Source organism: Giraffa tippelskirchi, chromosome 3, assembly GCF_054371585.1.
Source record: "Giraffa tippelskirchi isolate mGirTip1 chromosome 3, T2T-mGirTip1v1.2.pri, whole genome shotgun sequence".
NCBI lineage: Eukaryota > Metazoa > Chordata > Mammalia > Artiodactyla > Giraffidae > Giraffa > Giraffa tippelskirchi.
In genome coordinates, this window is record NC_137277.1 from 36,582,504 (window position 1) to 36,595,594 (window position 13,091).

Consider the following 13,091-nt stretch of genomic DNA (forward strand, 5'->3'; position numbering starts at 1 on the left):
TGAAGTTGAATACAGATTTATCATTGGCAGTGGGAAAGGATAGTAATAAAGCAGCGGTAGCAAGGTGTTTTTCAAATATCCTCCTGGAGATGGATGGAAATTCTTGTCGGTGTGGCTGTGGCCTCAGGTCTACATACACGGCGGGTAGGGCAGCTGGGGCACTCGGTTGAAGTAGGCCCCGAAGAAGATGAGGCTGGAGCCCACGAGGAAGAGCACCAGAGCGGCCCAGAAGCAGATGTTGTCAAGGGCCTTCCCCATGTGCACCCAGTTGGACACCTCCTGGGGAAGGGGTGGGCACAAGTTGAGTCCCTAAAAGCTGCAGGAGCCAGCTGTGCAAGAGTCAGGGATGGCGGAGGCCCCACAGCGCCCCACCCCACCTCGATCCTCCTGCCCCACCTCGCCAGTGGCCTCCTGGTCCCGCATGCTCGAAGCCACGAAGTTCACAGCATCCACACAGCAGCGGATCTCGGGGGCGGCAGCGCCCAGGTTCTGGCAGAGGGTAGCTGGTGGGGGTGACCCGGGGTGGGTGATCAAGAGCCTCGCCCTTGAAGGCGCCACTCTTGGCCCACCCGGGCCAGTCCGCTCACCGGTCCAGGTTCCGTGCCGGTGCCTCTGCTGCTCAAACACGAGTTCGCTCCGCGGTTTTTTCAGTATCAACTCCTCCGCGCGGAGCAGGAGTCCCAGGGACGACGCCCGCCTCGGGGGCAAGGCAGCTCGGGGGATCTCGGGGGGCGCGCTGGAGCCCAGGAGTTGGGGCAGGAGCTCCAGCAACACCTGGAGGGCGGGGGGGCGGAGAGGGGCGAGGTTAGCTTGAAGCCCCACCTCCTGCCCGGAGCCCACCCACCCGGTGCTTACGTGGCGCAGCCGCGGGGACATGGCGTGAGTGGTGGGCGTCCGCAACGACACGTTGAGCACGATGACGCAATTCATGACAATGAGTGTGGCAACCACCATGACGAAAATGAGGTACCTGAGAGCCCAGAGTTCGTGATGTCACGCCCTCCCCGCTGCCCCTGAGCCACAGAGCGGCCCCTGGTCCTCTGACCTCACAAACGCACCTCTCTGCAGGCGTGGAGCTGCTCCTCCTGGCAGGGCCAGACGGTCCACCCCCCGGCCCGCTCTTTCTCCCCGCCCTCGCACGGCCAGTGGCAACCATGAAGGGGACTCCCAGTTCCCTGGAAACCCTGCTGTGGGTCTACCACTTCCACAGCTCCACGGAGGTGCGCCTACGCGGATACCCGTAAGGGCTGCACCTCGAGACGCTCTGGGAAGGTTTCCAGCGTCCCCCCGGTGACCTCTGCCCTATGTCCCGATGACCCCGCTGTCCCTGTGCCTTTCCAGGTGGCCCTCCAGCCCCCGCTTCTGTCTTCCCTGGAGCTCGTTGCGGCCGCAGCCCATGAATATCTGGAGCAGAGGTTCAGAGAACTTAAGTCCCTGGAGCCGCGAGAGCCGGAGAACCCACCTGCCCGGAAGCCCACCCTGGGGCTAGTGCTAAGAGAAGCCGCGGCCAGCGTAGTGAACTTCGGGGCCACCTTGTTAGAGGTGGGGCACCGGCGGGGTGGAGACAGAGGAGGGGGTGGAGGAAGGGGATCGAGGAGCAGAGACTTCTGCATCCCCACCAACTCCTGTACCCCCACTACAGATCTCAGCCTTGTGGGTGCAGCAGGAGGTACGGCGACTAGACGGCGGCCCTGGCCCGGGCCCAGACGCTGGGGATCCGGGCGGAGCCCTGGCCCGGGTAGCCCAGGCCGCGGGGCAGGGGGCTCTGCAAGTGGGGACTGCAGCAGGCGCGAGCGCCCGGCTCCTGCTCCAGGGGGCCTGGCTATGCCTGTGTGGACGAGGTCTGCAGGGGTCCGCCTCATTCCTGCAACAGTGGCAACGCCAGCTGGACCTCGGAACCCCTGGGGAACCGGTGAGTTCAAGATGAGGGGAGAGCTGGGGGCCAGAGGCGTCCCGGCTGGGTGGGCACTGAGCCGGCCCACCCCCAGCAGAGATACTCCGGAGACCTCAAGTTGGCGTCCAGCAGCAGTGCAGAGGACGGGGGATCGAAGAACCCACCACGATCCCAACCCCCCCCACGTCCAAATAAAGCCCAGGTGGGGACCATACAGTTAAGGCTACTCGGAGTCCTTAGGTATTGGCCCTGCTCTCCCCATTGAGACCCTTGGCCCCGCTCGGTGCCCGCCTGGCCCCGCCCTTCACGCTAGCCACGCCCCGCGTAGGCACAGCCGGGATACTCTCCGCCCCTCACCTGCCCAACAGCGGCACGCTCAGAGAGGTCTCTGGGATTTTCTGGGCAATCAGGAACAAGAAGACGGTCTGGGCGAGCAGGACGTTGATGGAAACGGTGCATTTCTGGCCGCCGGCTGGAGGGAGTGCCTGGTGAGGACAGGCCCCGCCCCCCAGGAGGGGGCCCGGGTTTGGGGTCTGGGCGACTCCATACCCTGCGCGGGCAGGAAGTAGGCGAGCAGCACCAGGCCCGAGATGAGCACGCAGGGCACGATGATGTTAATAACGTAGAAGAGCGGCTTCCGGCGAATAATGAGCGAGTAGATGACGTCAGTTTCCCCTGGGCCACCCGCAGAGTCACCGTCGTGGTGGCGGATCACCCCGGGGCAGAAGTCGATGGCCCACTCGCCGTTCTCTGCAGGACGGGAGGCGCGGTCAGCCGGCTCTCGGGGAATGTGGCGCCCTGCTCTGCTCTCCGTCCCCACATCTGACGGTGGGGGGGCCTGCAACTCCAGGCGAGGAGAGGATGAAAGCCATCTGGGCCGGGGCAGGTGGGGCAGGTGGATTGGTAATTGGGTCAGAAAGGGGCGTTCTCAGGGAGCTTACGGAACCACCAGAAGGGAGGAAGGAGTACCAGGCCGACAATCAAGAATGATTTCTGGGAAGGTTCAAGTTAAAGCAGGGCTGTCAAAGTCAGTCCCAGCATCGAGGGCCCAGAGCAACCCCACTGTGCAAGTCCCTTCTCGAGACCCGTCTAGAAGCGGAATTTTCGGATCAGGAGGGGGGCCTAACCCGTATAAGCCTCAGTGTCGATATCGATCTTGCTGATGGTCTCGCCCTCTTCGTCCACCGCAAAGACAAACTCCACCTCTTCGGCATTGTACGTCTGGGAGCTGCGGAGCCAGGATCCAGACCCCCACCCCAGAGGCTGGGACCCGGGCCTCCGGCCGCGTCCTGGAAGCTGGGTTCTGGCAGGGGAATTATGCTCCACCCGATTACCCAGGCCCCGCCTCCAAGCCTGGGTTTCCACCCCTACTTCTCACCCACTAGAGCGCGCTATCGCCTTCGAATGCCTAGCCCCACCTCCAGCACAAAGCCCCGGCCCGGATTAGAGGCCTCCCCTCCCCCGCACACCTGGCCCCACCCCTTAATCCCTTGATTATCCGGGCCTGCGAACGTCTTCCCACCGGAAAACAAGCGAGCAGTTCTGCCAGTCGAAAGGGAAGTAGGTGACCTCCACGGCGCAGGTGCTGCGGTAGATGGCCGGGGGCAACCAGCTCACATAGCCGCCCTCGGAGACCAGCACATTGGCTTCGTAGGCCACCCCGAACTGGCCGTCGATACTGTGGGCTCCAAGAAACCGAGAGTTGGTCCAGATCTGCGGCTCCCTCGCCCCCCCAAGCAACACCCCTGCCCCAACCAGGTCCAGCCCAGCCCCTATCCCTCCCCAGACCTCGGCTTCGTTAGTCTCGCCCGGTCCTCACTTGTTTTCCAGCACAATCTCTGGCAGCCATACGAGTTCTGAAGGGACCCGCAGGGTTTCTACGCCCCCAAAGTCGTCCTTGCTGTAGTTGAGTCGGTAATCTTGCCAGTCCTAGGGGCGGGGGAGGGGATGGAAGGACGTGTGCCACGCTGCCTGCGAGGCGTTTGGGAGAAAAGGGTCCTCTAGACCAGGTCTCACACTGTTTCCCAGCCTTGACTCACGATTCCAATCCAGACGCTGGTGGTAAGGGTTTCCTCTTTCTCGTTCTGCGGGTGGGAGATGAAGATGATGGGGGAGAGCTTTAGGAGAGAGTTGAGCGCTTAGGGCCAGAAGTGGGATTTTAGGCTCCGAGATGGCGCTTGGGTGCCGGTGCGGATATCTTACCAGGGAGATGAGGTTGGTCAGGGTGACTTTGAGGGAGATGGTGACAATGTCCTCGGGCTCCTGCACTGGCCGGCGTCCTGGGTCATAGTTATCGAAGAGGTAGTGGTAAAGGCGCAGCTCCTCATTCTTCCCCTCACCTCTGCCTGGGGATGGGGCCAAGCAGCAGGGTCAGGACATGGAGAGGCTGAGGAGCTGGTCTGCTCTGCCTCCGGGCCTACAGGTCTCTGCTTCTCTGTATGTCTCTGAGGCTGTGTATTTTCCCATGTCTGTCTCCCGAACCAGTGATACTGTGCCTGGGGACCAAATATGTCTATCTACATCTCAGTCGGTCTCTGTCTTGTCCCTTTATGTCAGTGTCTTGTGTGTGTGTGTGTCCCACCTCTTCCCCCAATCCTGGCCCATACCGAGGAGCTGCAAGAGGAGCAGGGCGCAGAGCAGAGTCCCTGCCATTCCGCTGTCTGATCCCCCAGGTTATTCTGAGCTTTGGCAGGCTCGGACAGGGGCAGGCCAGGGTGGGTGAGTGAGGGGGAGGAGGATGTTAGTTCCGGGCTCTGACTACCCCTACTGCAGCCAGGGACATCTTGGCTGCTTCCAGAGGCAGCTGCCCCATCCTGAGTTCCCTGCCCCCACCCCATCCCAGCCTTCTATGCCTGGGCTTTGGCCAGCTGTCCAGCCCCAGCCCCGATCCTCTCATGACTGGAGCAGGCCTGATGCTGGTGGGCAGGTCCTTTAAGAACACCTGGAACCACAACCCTGGCAGAGGGAGTGTGGAAGGTCCTGCTTTCAACACTGCACTGGTGTTCTCTGAGTCAGCTGCCCTGCACAGGTGACATCCTTTGCCTGCTACACTCAGCACCACCCACAGCCCAGCCAAGGTCACACAAATGCCGTTTCCGCCGGCAGAGTTCGGCAAAAGCAGGGTGTCCATAAAGATCCGGTAATGAGACAGGCAGCCCCAGGGGATTAGCCTGCAATAACAAACTCCACATGGCAAAAGAGACGGTGCCACACTACAGGGCCCACCTCTTCCCAGAGCCAGTCCCAGTGTCTGCCCACCTGCAGCTCTGTCTGGGTGGGCACCTGCAGAGATCCCTGTTTTTCATTTCTCTGTTGCCACCTTGTGGCCACATCTTTAAGTTACTGTCTGCCCCACCTCATTCAAAACCCACCTTTGAGTCTTTGCTAAATCTCCTTGGACCACCCTAATCAATCACTGGAGATGCTTGTTTAAAATGCAGTTTCCTAGTCTTCATCCCCAAAGAATCTCAGTGTAGTAAGATGACACAGAGGAGGGGCCAGGAATATACTTTAAGAAATTTCCCGTGTGTTTCCTTATGGGGTAGGAAGCACTTTTTACACTTACATGTTCTTCCTCACACCAATCCAGCAAAGCAGTTGCCATTGTCCTAAACATATCAAAGAGGACTCCAGGTCAGGTCCAAGGTCATGTTACTGAGTCCAAGCTCCTGCTGCTTGCCACATGACAGGTCAATAAATCGAGAGACAAGTTGTTGGGCAACTTTATTTGGAAAGCCAGCAGATGGAGAAGACGATGGACTAGTGTCTCAATGAACCATTTTCTCTGAATCAGAAGTCAGGTTTCTTTTCTATTTAAGTTGGGGGTGGGGTGGGTGGCCAAGTCCTGGTTCCAGCCAGACTGTATAGGGGATGTGCTAATTTCTTCCTTCCTGCAGCCACTTACCTGTGGGCCTGGTCAGGATGTTTCCAGTGAGCTAAACAAAGGTATTTTAGCTTAATGCTCATTACCTGAGAGACAGGGTTCCCAGAGATGGGCCATTATGTATAATTTAAGCTTATAGGCAACACTTCTTTAGTGATTAAAGTAATAGAACACAAAAGGTTCTTCCTTATTACAATTCCTCACAGTCAATGGGGGATAATGTGCAAGGCAAATTGCTCTGCCAGGGAGTGGCGTCTGGCCCAAATTGGGTTCCCTGCTGAGTCTTAGCTGTTGATACCAGACCAGGTCCCTGTGCTCCAGGAACTAACAGAGGATTTTCTAATTGATCCCTATAAGGAAAAGGAGCCAGTCTGACCACTTTCTGAGCCCCAGAGTCAGGAATTAGAATTGGGGCCAAATAGGAGCAAGAGATGGTGGAACGGGTGTATATAGTGGCATAACAGTGAAGCATCTGGGACAGCCAGCTGGACCAAAGGTTGGAGCAACATTTCCTCACCCTGCCCTTGGGTTTCTTCCTTTTTAAAAAATTTATTTGGCTGCACCGAGTCTTAGTTGGGGCATTCGAACTCTTAGTTGCAGCATGTGGGATCTAGCATCCTGACCAGGGATCGAGCTTGAGGCCCCTGCATTGGGAGCACAGAGTCTTATCCACTGAACCACAGGGAAGTCCCACCCTTGGGTTTCTGACACGATTTAGTAACTGAACAACAACAACAACTGTCTGACAATTTCCCACCCTGATGCAGTAGCACAAGAGCTTGCATATAAGAGGAATGGAGTGGGTTGCCATTTCCCTGTCCAGAGGATCTTCCAGACCCAGGGATCGAACCCAGGTCTCCTGCATTGGCAGGCAAATTATTTACCACTGAGCCACACAACATAAAAGGATTTCATCATTTTCCCCTGCTTCGTCACAGAATAGCTATGGAGCCATTCAAAAACTGCTATAAAACCATATAGCAGGTGGTCATCTCTAACCATGCAAAGAATGCTTTTTTGCCTTAGCATCAACCAACCAGACTGAATTCTGGGGCAGGGCTTTTGTTGATTTTTAGGAACCAAGTGGAATCTCTCTCTTCGCCCTGGGAATGTCCCACTTTTAGACAAGAACAGACTTTTTCTATTCCTTTCCTCCATTCGACATCAGTAGAAGTTTCGAATATCATAAAACTGATTTGGCTGTAACTGGAGAAATGCTACCAAAACAATATGAAACCAAAAACCTAAAGGGCAAACCAAAAACCCTAAATAAACCCTCAAGTCTGGTCTTGGGGTTTAACAGGTACCAATGACACAGGAGACCACATGTGATGTAATTAACAAAGCAAGGACAGCAGTACATGGTACACGGGGTCCCAGGATAACCCTGCGTAATGAACCCCTTGTGGAGATCCTAGCAGGTACTGGGGCCACACATTTTCAACTTCTTAGTCATGGTTTCGTAGCTGTAATCAGACCATTTATCCAAAATACACCTCTGAGGACTTCCTTCAGGCATAGTTGAAATATTTCCCACTTTTTTTTTTTTTTTTTTGCCACACTACGTGGCTTTTAGGATCTCAGTTCCTCAACAAGGGACTGAACTGGGCCCCAGCAGTGAAAGCATCAAATCTTAACCACTAGATCACCATGGAACTCCCCATTCCCCATTTTTTTAAAGACATAAATACAAGACAAACAAACAGCACACACAAATGCCAGCATCCAAATAAACAAACCAATTCACACAAATTGCGTAAAAGTCCATCAACTGTGTCCTCTTATCCTCTTTCCAACATGGTGCCCTACTCAAATGTGCTTCCCGGGTAACGCTAGTGGTAAAGAGTCCGCCTGCCAATGTAGGAGATGCAAGAGATGAGGGTTCAGTCCCTGGGTCGGAAAGATCCCCTGGAGTAGGAAATGGCAACCCACTCCAATATTCTTGCCTGAAAAATTCCATGGACAAGAGGAGCCTGGTGGGCTCTAGAGTCCATGGGGTCGCTCAGAGTCAGACACGACTGAGCGACTGAGCACGCACACACACACTCCACTCAAATACAAACTGGCTTATTCTAAAGGAAAGAAGCCCCAAGTGGAGAAGAAATAAAATCTTCAGTTGTTACATGGAGTGACTTACCTACTGTATGAGGTGTTGATTCCTTGCTCCACTTGCTAAGAGCTGGGGCAGCCAGAGCAGCTTCAGGGAATCTTAAGGGGAAGATCCTCAGGATGAGTGGTCCGGGCAGCTGCTAGGGCCTTACCCCCAACCAGAGATGGCTAGCCAGGAGCAGCAAGACTGGCTGCTCATGCTGCTTTGCCATACAATAGGTCAATAAATCAAGTGACAAGTTGTTGGGGCAAGGAATAGTGGCTTTATTCAGAAAGCCAGCAGCCTGAGAAGATGGCGGACTTGTGTCCCTATGAACCATCTTCCTTGAGTTAGAATTCAGGCTTCTTTTAACACTAAAAGAGGAGGGAGTAAAGTCCTGGTTCCGGCCAGAATCCGGGAGGAATTTCTTCCTGCCTTCAGTCTTTCACAGATGGACCTGGTCGGGAAGATGATTCCTCGTGAGCTAAACAAAGGTATTTTAGCTTAGTGCTCATTACCTGGGTGACAAGTTTCCCGGAGATGGGCCATTATGTGTAATTTAAGCTTATAGGCAACATCCCTTTAGCGATTAACTTGTAGAAGAACACAAAGGTTCTTCTCCCTTTTATCGTCACACAAGCAGATTGGCAACGACGCCTGAGACAGTCAGCTCTATTGATAATGGACACCTGTGTTCATTTTACAGGCCACAGAACCATTTCACATCCACCATTTTGGGGTCTCCTTCCTTGTTCTGTAAGGTCCTTCATAACCACTCCCTAAGGACACTGAGTGTCCACACAGCTTTTCCATTTCCCCACACACCACTGAAACCTCAGCTCCTCCTGCTAATGCCTTTTCATTGCTCATTTTAGACTTCGGTCACCCAGAAAGAATCTCATTGGCCCAGCTCACCTCCTTGCACATGGCTGATATGGGTACTGGATCTAAAATCTGCACTGCTGTTCATTCCACAGCCTCTGGGCGAAGGATGGGCCAAGGACTGTTGTGATAAATGCAGCTATTTATTCAAACATTAATAGGCACCTACAAGTTTCCCTGCACAAGGCCAGATGCTCTGATTAGAGACATGAAATAAGCCATGGCCCCAAGGAGGAGGAAGAGACCTTACAGGTGACGAGCAGAAGCCGTGGGTAGGGTCCCGTGTCACTTAGCTTCTTTGCGTTGCAAGAGTCAGATTCACGAGCAAGGTCCCCTGTAGGTTTCCACATAGACTGGGACAGCCTGGACCACTGTCAGCGCCCAAGGCAGCCCTGGGGACTGGCCACTGCTGCCTTTGCTCTGGGCTCCTCTCACGCCTGCTTTTTCTATCTCGTACATCCTCTTCCTACCGTGTGGTCTCTGCTCTCTCATGGCTTCCACATCATCTCACCTCCAGTCTTGGCCTCACATCAGCCTTGACTTCTTTCTCCAGAGGCAGCCAATTCAGGCTTTGCTACTTGATGCCATGAGGCTGTGTGTGCAGGCACAGAAAGGTGCTGGAGTGGGCCAAGGATGCCCCCTTTAAACAGGGTGGTGGGCATGGCCACACAAGGAGTGCTATCCATCACTTACCAAACCAGCCCACCTCCTACATATCTAGTTACCAGGACACCCTGTCGTGAGTCCATTCTTACAGTCACAATTGAAGATGCATCGCACCCTTTAGGCCAGGATTGAAACATGATGTCTCACTTCCAAGACTGATGGTGACAAGGGCCCTTTGAAAAAGCTCTCAACCTGAGTCCAGTGTCCTCAGGTTTACATTCACCTCCTCCAGGTGTGGTTTCTGTCCGTTTTCCAAACCATGGACTAACTCCTCAGTTTAATCACCATCACTACATCATGTATAAACAATACAGCTCTCTCTCTCTCACACACACACACACCTCATGTAAGACACAATAAAGGGCCAAACCCACACTTGGACCAACAACCTGCATGTAGGAGAGTAGCCTGGGATGGAGGGACAGTGAGTAGGAATCGTAATCCCAAACCTGGGACTGCAACCTGGGTTGCTGGCCCCAGCCATCTCTCATGTTCTCCAGGAGAGGGCTTTACTGCAGAGTCTCAGCAGGGTGCTAACTTGCGGGTGGAGTTCTTGCTCACACCAGTGAATCCCAGGGGCATCTCCTGCAAAGTCAGCACATCAGAAAATCCTCCCCTGGGGAGTCCCCAGGAGGGGCTCTTACCTTCCCTCCTTCTTCCCCTCCCCCACACGCCAGTGCAGGCCCAGAGCTGAGCCAGCATCTTTCTGGTGTTTGCTCTGGATGAATACTGCCTGAGGGATGGAGAGGCCGATTTGGAGTCAGGCACCTGATCCAGGCTTGGATTTTGTACTTTCTTTGGCCTCGCCACAAGGCACATGGGATCTTGGTTCCCGGACTAGAGATCGAACCTGGGACCCTGCAGTGGAAGCACAGAGTCTTAACCACTGGACCTCCAGGGAAGTCCCTGGTTTTGTCCATAAAAAGGACAAATGAAAATTCCACAGAAGCTCAGTGGGCTGCCTGGCAGTTATGTTTCTGGAGACGCCTTGACTTCCAAGCTGGAGCCAAAGATCTCAGCTCAACAGGAAGCCACTCCCTTCACCTCCTGGCTCTTGGCTCTTGGCTGGCAACTCGGAACAGCTGCACTGCCCAGGCAGCCAGCTCTGCTTCTCAGCCGTCAGCACCCCACAGGGGAAACATCCCCAGGCTGAGGCCCCACCACCGGCAACCGAGGGGCTTCTCTTTTTTGATGGACCTGGAGAGTGGGTCTGACTGAGCCAGGATGGGGCAGGGGTGTGACAGACACTGATTTCTAGCCTGTCTCCGGCTCTGGGACCTAAACCCTCGGATGGCTGAGACTTTGCTGGGTTCCTTGTTCACGGCACATGGCCCAAAGCCCAGGACATAACAGGCTCCATAAGTGTTTACTGGATGAATAAGTAACAACAAATGAATGTGTATCTTCCCAGCACACTCCCTTCTACTGAGAAGTACTCCTGTCCAACCACCTGACCATAGAGGAGCTGCCAGCTCCTTAAAGATGCCCCCCACCACCCCCACACCCTGGCAAGAGTTGATGGGCCAAGGGGAGGACACCTGACCCAAGCCAGGCCAAAGAAAGTTTTTCCTGAGAATTTTGTTAAACAGGAACTCGGGATCAGTCTCTCTGCTGTAGAAGATGTGAAATGTAGACGCAGGAGACAGCCACATTCATTCCTCGCATTTTCCATGGAGTGAGAGAGAATGAGGCTGATACACAAAGACGAGTAGAGACAAGAAAAGGCCTCCAGCCTCCCAGCCCCTGGCTCCAGCAATTCCTGAGGCCCAGCTGTGCTTGTCTCCTCCTGAAGCCTGGTTGCCCAGTGATTCCTTTGATTGAATGAGGTACTACAGTACCTTACCAGCACATCTCCCTTTCCTTGGCTTAAAAATTTCAAGATTTAAGAAAAATAAAGTGATACAAAGAAAACAAAAATGTCCCATAACACAACGCCTGGGAAAACGCCTCTGACAATAAAAAGCAATACATGCCATCACCAGAAAAATGGAAGAGTCCAGAAAGACTTAGTGAAAATCATAAACTTTGCTCTTCCTAAAGGTTAACAGCTCCCTGTAAATCAAATTTTCTTATATCAATGTCTAGCATATGTGTGTGTGAATATATGTACGTATATACACATATAACCTTCCCTGGTGGCTCAGAGGGTAAAGAATCTGCCTGCAATGCAGGAGATGTGGGTTCCATCCCTGGGTCCAGAAGATCCCCTGGAGAAGGAAATGGCAACCCACTTCAGTATTCTTGCCTGGAGAATCCCATGGGTAGAGGAGCCTGGTGGGCTACAGTCCATGGGGTCGCAAAGAGTTGGATACAACTGAAGGGACTGAGCATGCAGCCATACAAAGAAGCATCAGAATATGTTTACTATTTGGTAGCTTTTTCTCGGCTCATATCATCACACACAAGTCTTCCCCAGTCTCCTTATTGCTGCAGTGTTCCACTGCATGCATATAAATCATAGATAACGCATTGCCCAGTGGACAGACGTTTTAGAAGCTAACAATTTTGGGTTTTGTGATCACATAGTATGCAACTATACGTATGCATTTAACTTTGGTGGACCTTTGCAAATGATCCATAGGGTAAATTTCTAGCAGTGAAATTACCAGGGCAAAGAGTTTATGTATTAGAAACAACAACAACTATTGATGCCTTTTGCCATGTTGTTCTCCAAAAAGCATGCACCCACTTACATTCACTCCAACACATCACAAGAATAGCTGTTTCCTCATACCCTCCCCAGGCAGCCTATTATCAAATTTAAGACTTGTTGCCTTAAAGTCTTAAGTGTTCACCAAGTGTTTGCCTTAAGTGTTCACCGGTGAACACTGCTGTCTCATTATTTTGATTAACGTGTCTTTTTAAAAATGTATTTACTTTTGGCTGCATTGGATCTTCACTGTTGCACATGGGCTTTCTCTAGTTGCAGCAAGCTCAGGCTCTAGTCTCAAAGGCTCAGCAGTTACAGCACACGGGCTTGGCTGCTCCACAGCATGTGGAATCTAGTTCCCTGGCCAGGGATCTAATGCATAGCCCCTACATTGGCAGGTGGATTCTTAACACTGGACACCAAGGAAGTCCAATTTACATGTCTTGATGAAGAAAATTGAGATTTTTTTTTTCAGCAGATAGTTTAGCCATCTATGTGTATCTCTTCTTTCTTTTTCTTTTTTTGAAAACTGCCTATTCATTTCAGTGGAACAAAATAATATCTGTCCCAATATATGAGAATCTGCAATACAATGAAGACAAAATATTATACTGATGTTGAAAACTAGGGGATTTCCCTGGTGTTCCAGTGGTTAAGACTCCACGTTTACAATGAAGAGGGTGCTTGTTTCATCTAAGATCTCACATCTTAGTTTTAGCCCAGCGATGCAGCTAAAAAAGAGGGGGGAGGGGAAAGAGAGGGAGAAACACAGGAAGAGGAAGGAGGGAGCGAAGCTGTTCCCATGGGGCACCCTTGGGGATCCAGCGGCTCCTAGAGGCCTAGAGTGAAGGACTCACTCTCCCCAGGCATTGCTCTCTGTCCCATCATGGATAAACAAGTCCTTGGGACTTACCAGTACAGGAAAGAAAGTCCATGCTAGTCATCTTGTTAAAGGGGATCTCCAATCAACTTTTCACTTCAGGACAGAAGAGGACTAGAAAATGAATCATGAAAAGAAGTCTCAGTA

The 13,091-nt window shown here is 53.0% G+C and overlaps 3 protein-coding genes across 7 annotated transcripts in view; 1 reads left to right on the forward strand and 2 right to left on the reverse strand.

The window, feature by feature from the left end:
• On the reverse strand, window positions 1–13,058 carry CHRNE (cholinergic receptor nicotinic epsilon subunit). 5 transcript variants are annotated; one of them, XM_081578978.1, is made up of 12 exons: window positions 12,978–13,058; window positions 4,097–4,239; window positions 3,934–3,978; window positions 3,714–3,823; window positions 3,417–3,572; window positions 3,022–3,122; window positions 2,444–2,644; window positions 2,252–2,366; window positions 856–970; window positions 588–774; window positions 397–503; window positions 1–279 (listed from the first exon to the last, which is right to left on the reverse strand). In XM_081578978.1, exons 1-12 carry the CDS (start codon window positions 13,006–13,008, stop codon window positions 130–132), a joined length of 1,461 nt encoding a protein of 486 aa, XP_081435104.1. In that variant the 5' UTR covers window positions 13,009–13,058; the 3' UTR covers window positions 1–129. The 5 variants fall into 5 exon arrangements, with proteins under 5 accessions (XP_081435104.1, XP_081435103.1, XP_081435102.1 ...); XM_081578977.1 differs by lacking the exon at window positions 12,978–13,058 and adding an exon at window positions 4,501–4,556; XM_081578976.1 differs by lacking the exon at window positions 12,978–13,058 and adding an exon at window positions 4,501–4,556 and having other exon boundaries at window positions 3,022–3,197.
• Window positions 1,073–2,120, forward strand: C3H17orf107 (chromosome 3 C17orf107 homolog). The gene is made up of 3 exons (XM_081579007.1): window positions 1,073–1,220; window positions 1,342–1,542; window positions 1,643–2,120. The coding sequence occupies exons 1-3, from the start codon at window positions 1,155–1,157 to the stop codon at window positions 1,925–1,927; spliced, it is 552 nt and encodes a 183-aa protein (XP_081435133.1). The 5' UTR covers window positions 1,073–1,154; the 3' UTR covers window positions 1,928–2,120.
• SLC25A11 (solute carrier family 25 member 11) overlaps window positions 12,978–13,091 on the reverse strand; it is a 20,332-nt gene continuing 20,218 nt past the window's right edge. The window contains exon 8 of the mRNA XM_081579005.1: window positions 12,978–13,058. Coding sequence (XP_081435131.1) covers window positions 13,038–13,058 — 21 coding nt within the window. The 3' untranslated portion in view covers window positions 12,978–13,037. The remainder of the gene's footprint in view (window positions 13,059–13,091) is intronic.

Excerpts from the sequence above, each read along its gene's own strand:
- C3H17orf107 (XM_081579007.1), top strand. The coding sequence starts at position 1,155 with ATGAAGGGGACTCCCAGTTCCCTGGAAACCCTGCTGTGGGTCTACCAC. Across the intron at positions 1,221-1,341 it reads ACTTCCACAGCTCCACGGAG|GTGGCCCTCCAGCCCCCGCT; the intron begins GTGCGCCTACGC and ends GTGCCTTTCCAG. Across the intron at positions 1,543-1,642 it reads TCGGGGCCACCTTGTTAGAG|ATCTCAGCCTTGTGGGTGCA; the intron begins GTGGGGCACCGG and ends CCCCCACTACAG.
- CHRNE (XM_081578973.1), bottom strand. The coding sequence starts at position 4,546 with ATGGCAGGGACTCTGCTCTGCGCCCTGCTCCTCTTGCAGCTCCTCG. Across the intron at positions 3,573-3,713 it reads GAGATTGTGCTGGAAAACAA|TATCGACGGCCAGTTCGGGG; the intron begins GTGAGGACCGGG and ends TGGAGCCCACAG. Across the intron at positions 775-855 it reads TGTCCCCGCGGCTGCGCCAC|GTGTTGCTGGAGCTCCTGCC; the intron begins GTAAGCACCGGG and ends CCCGCCCTCCAG.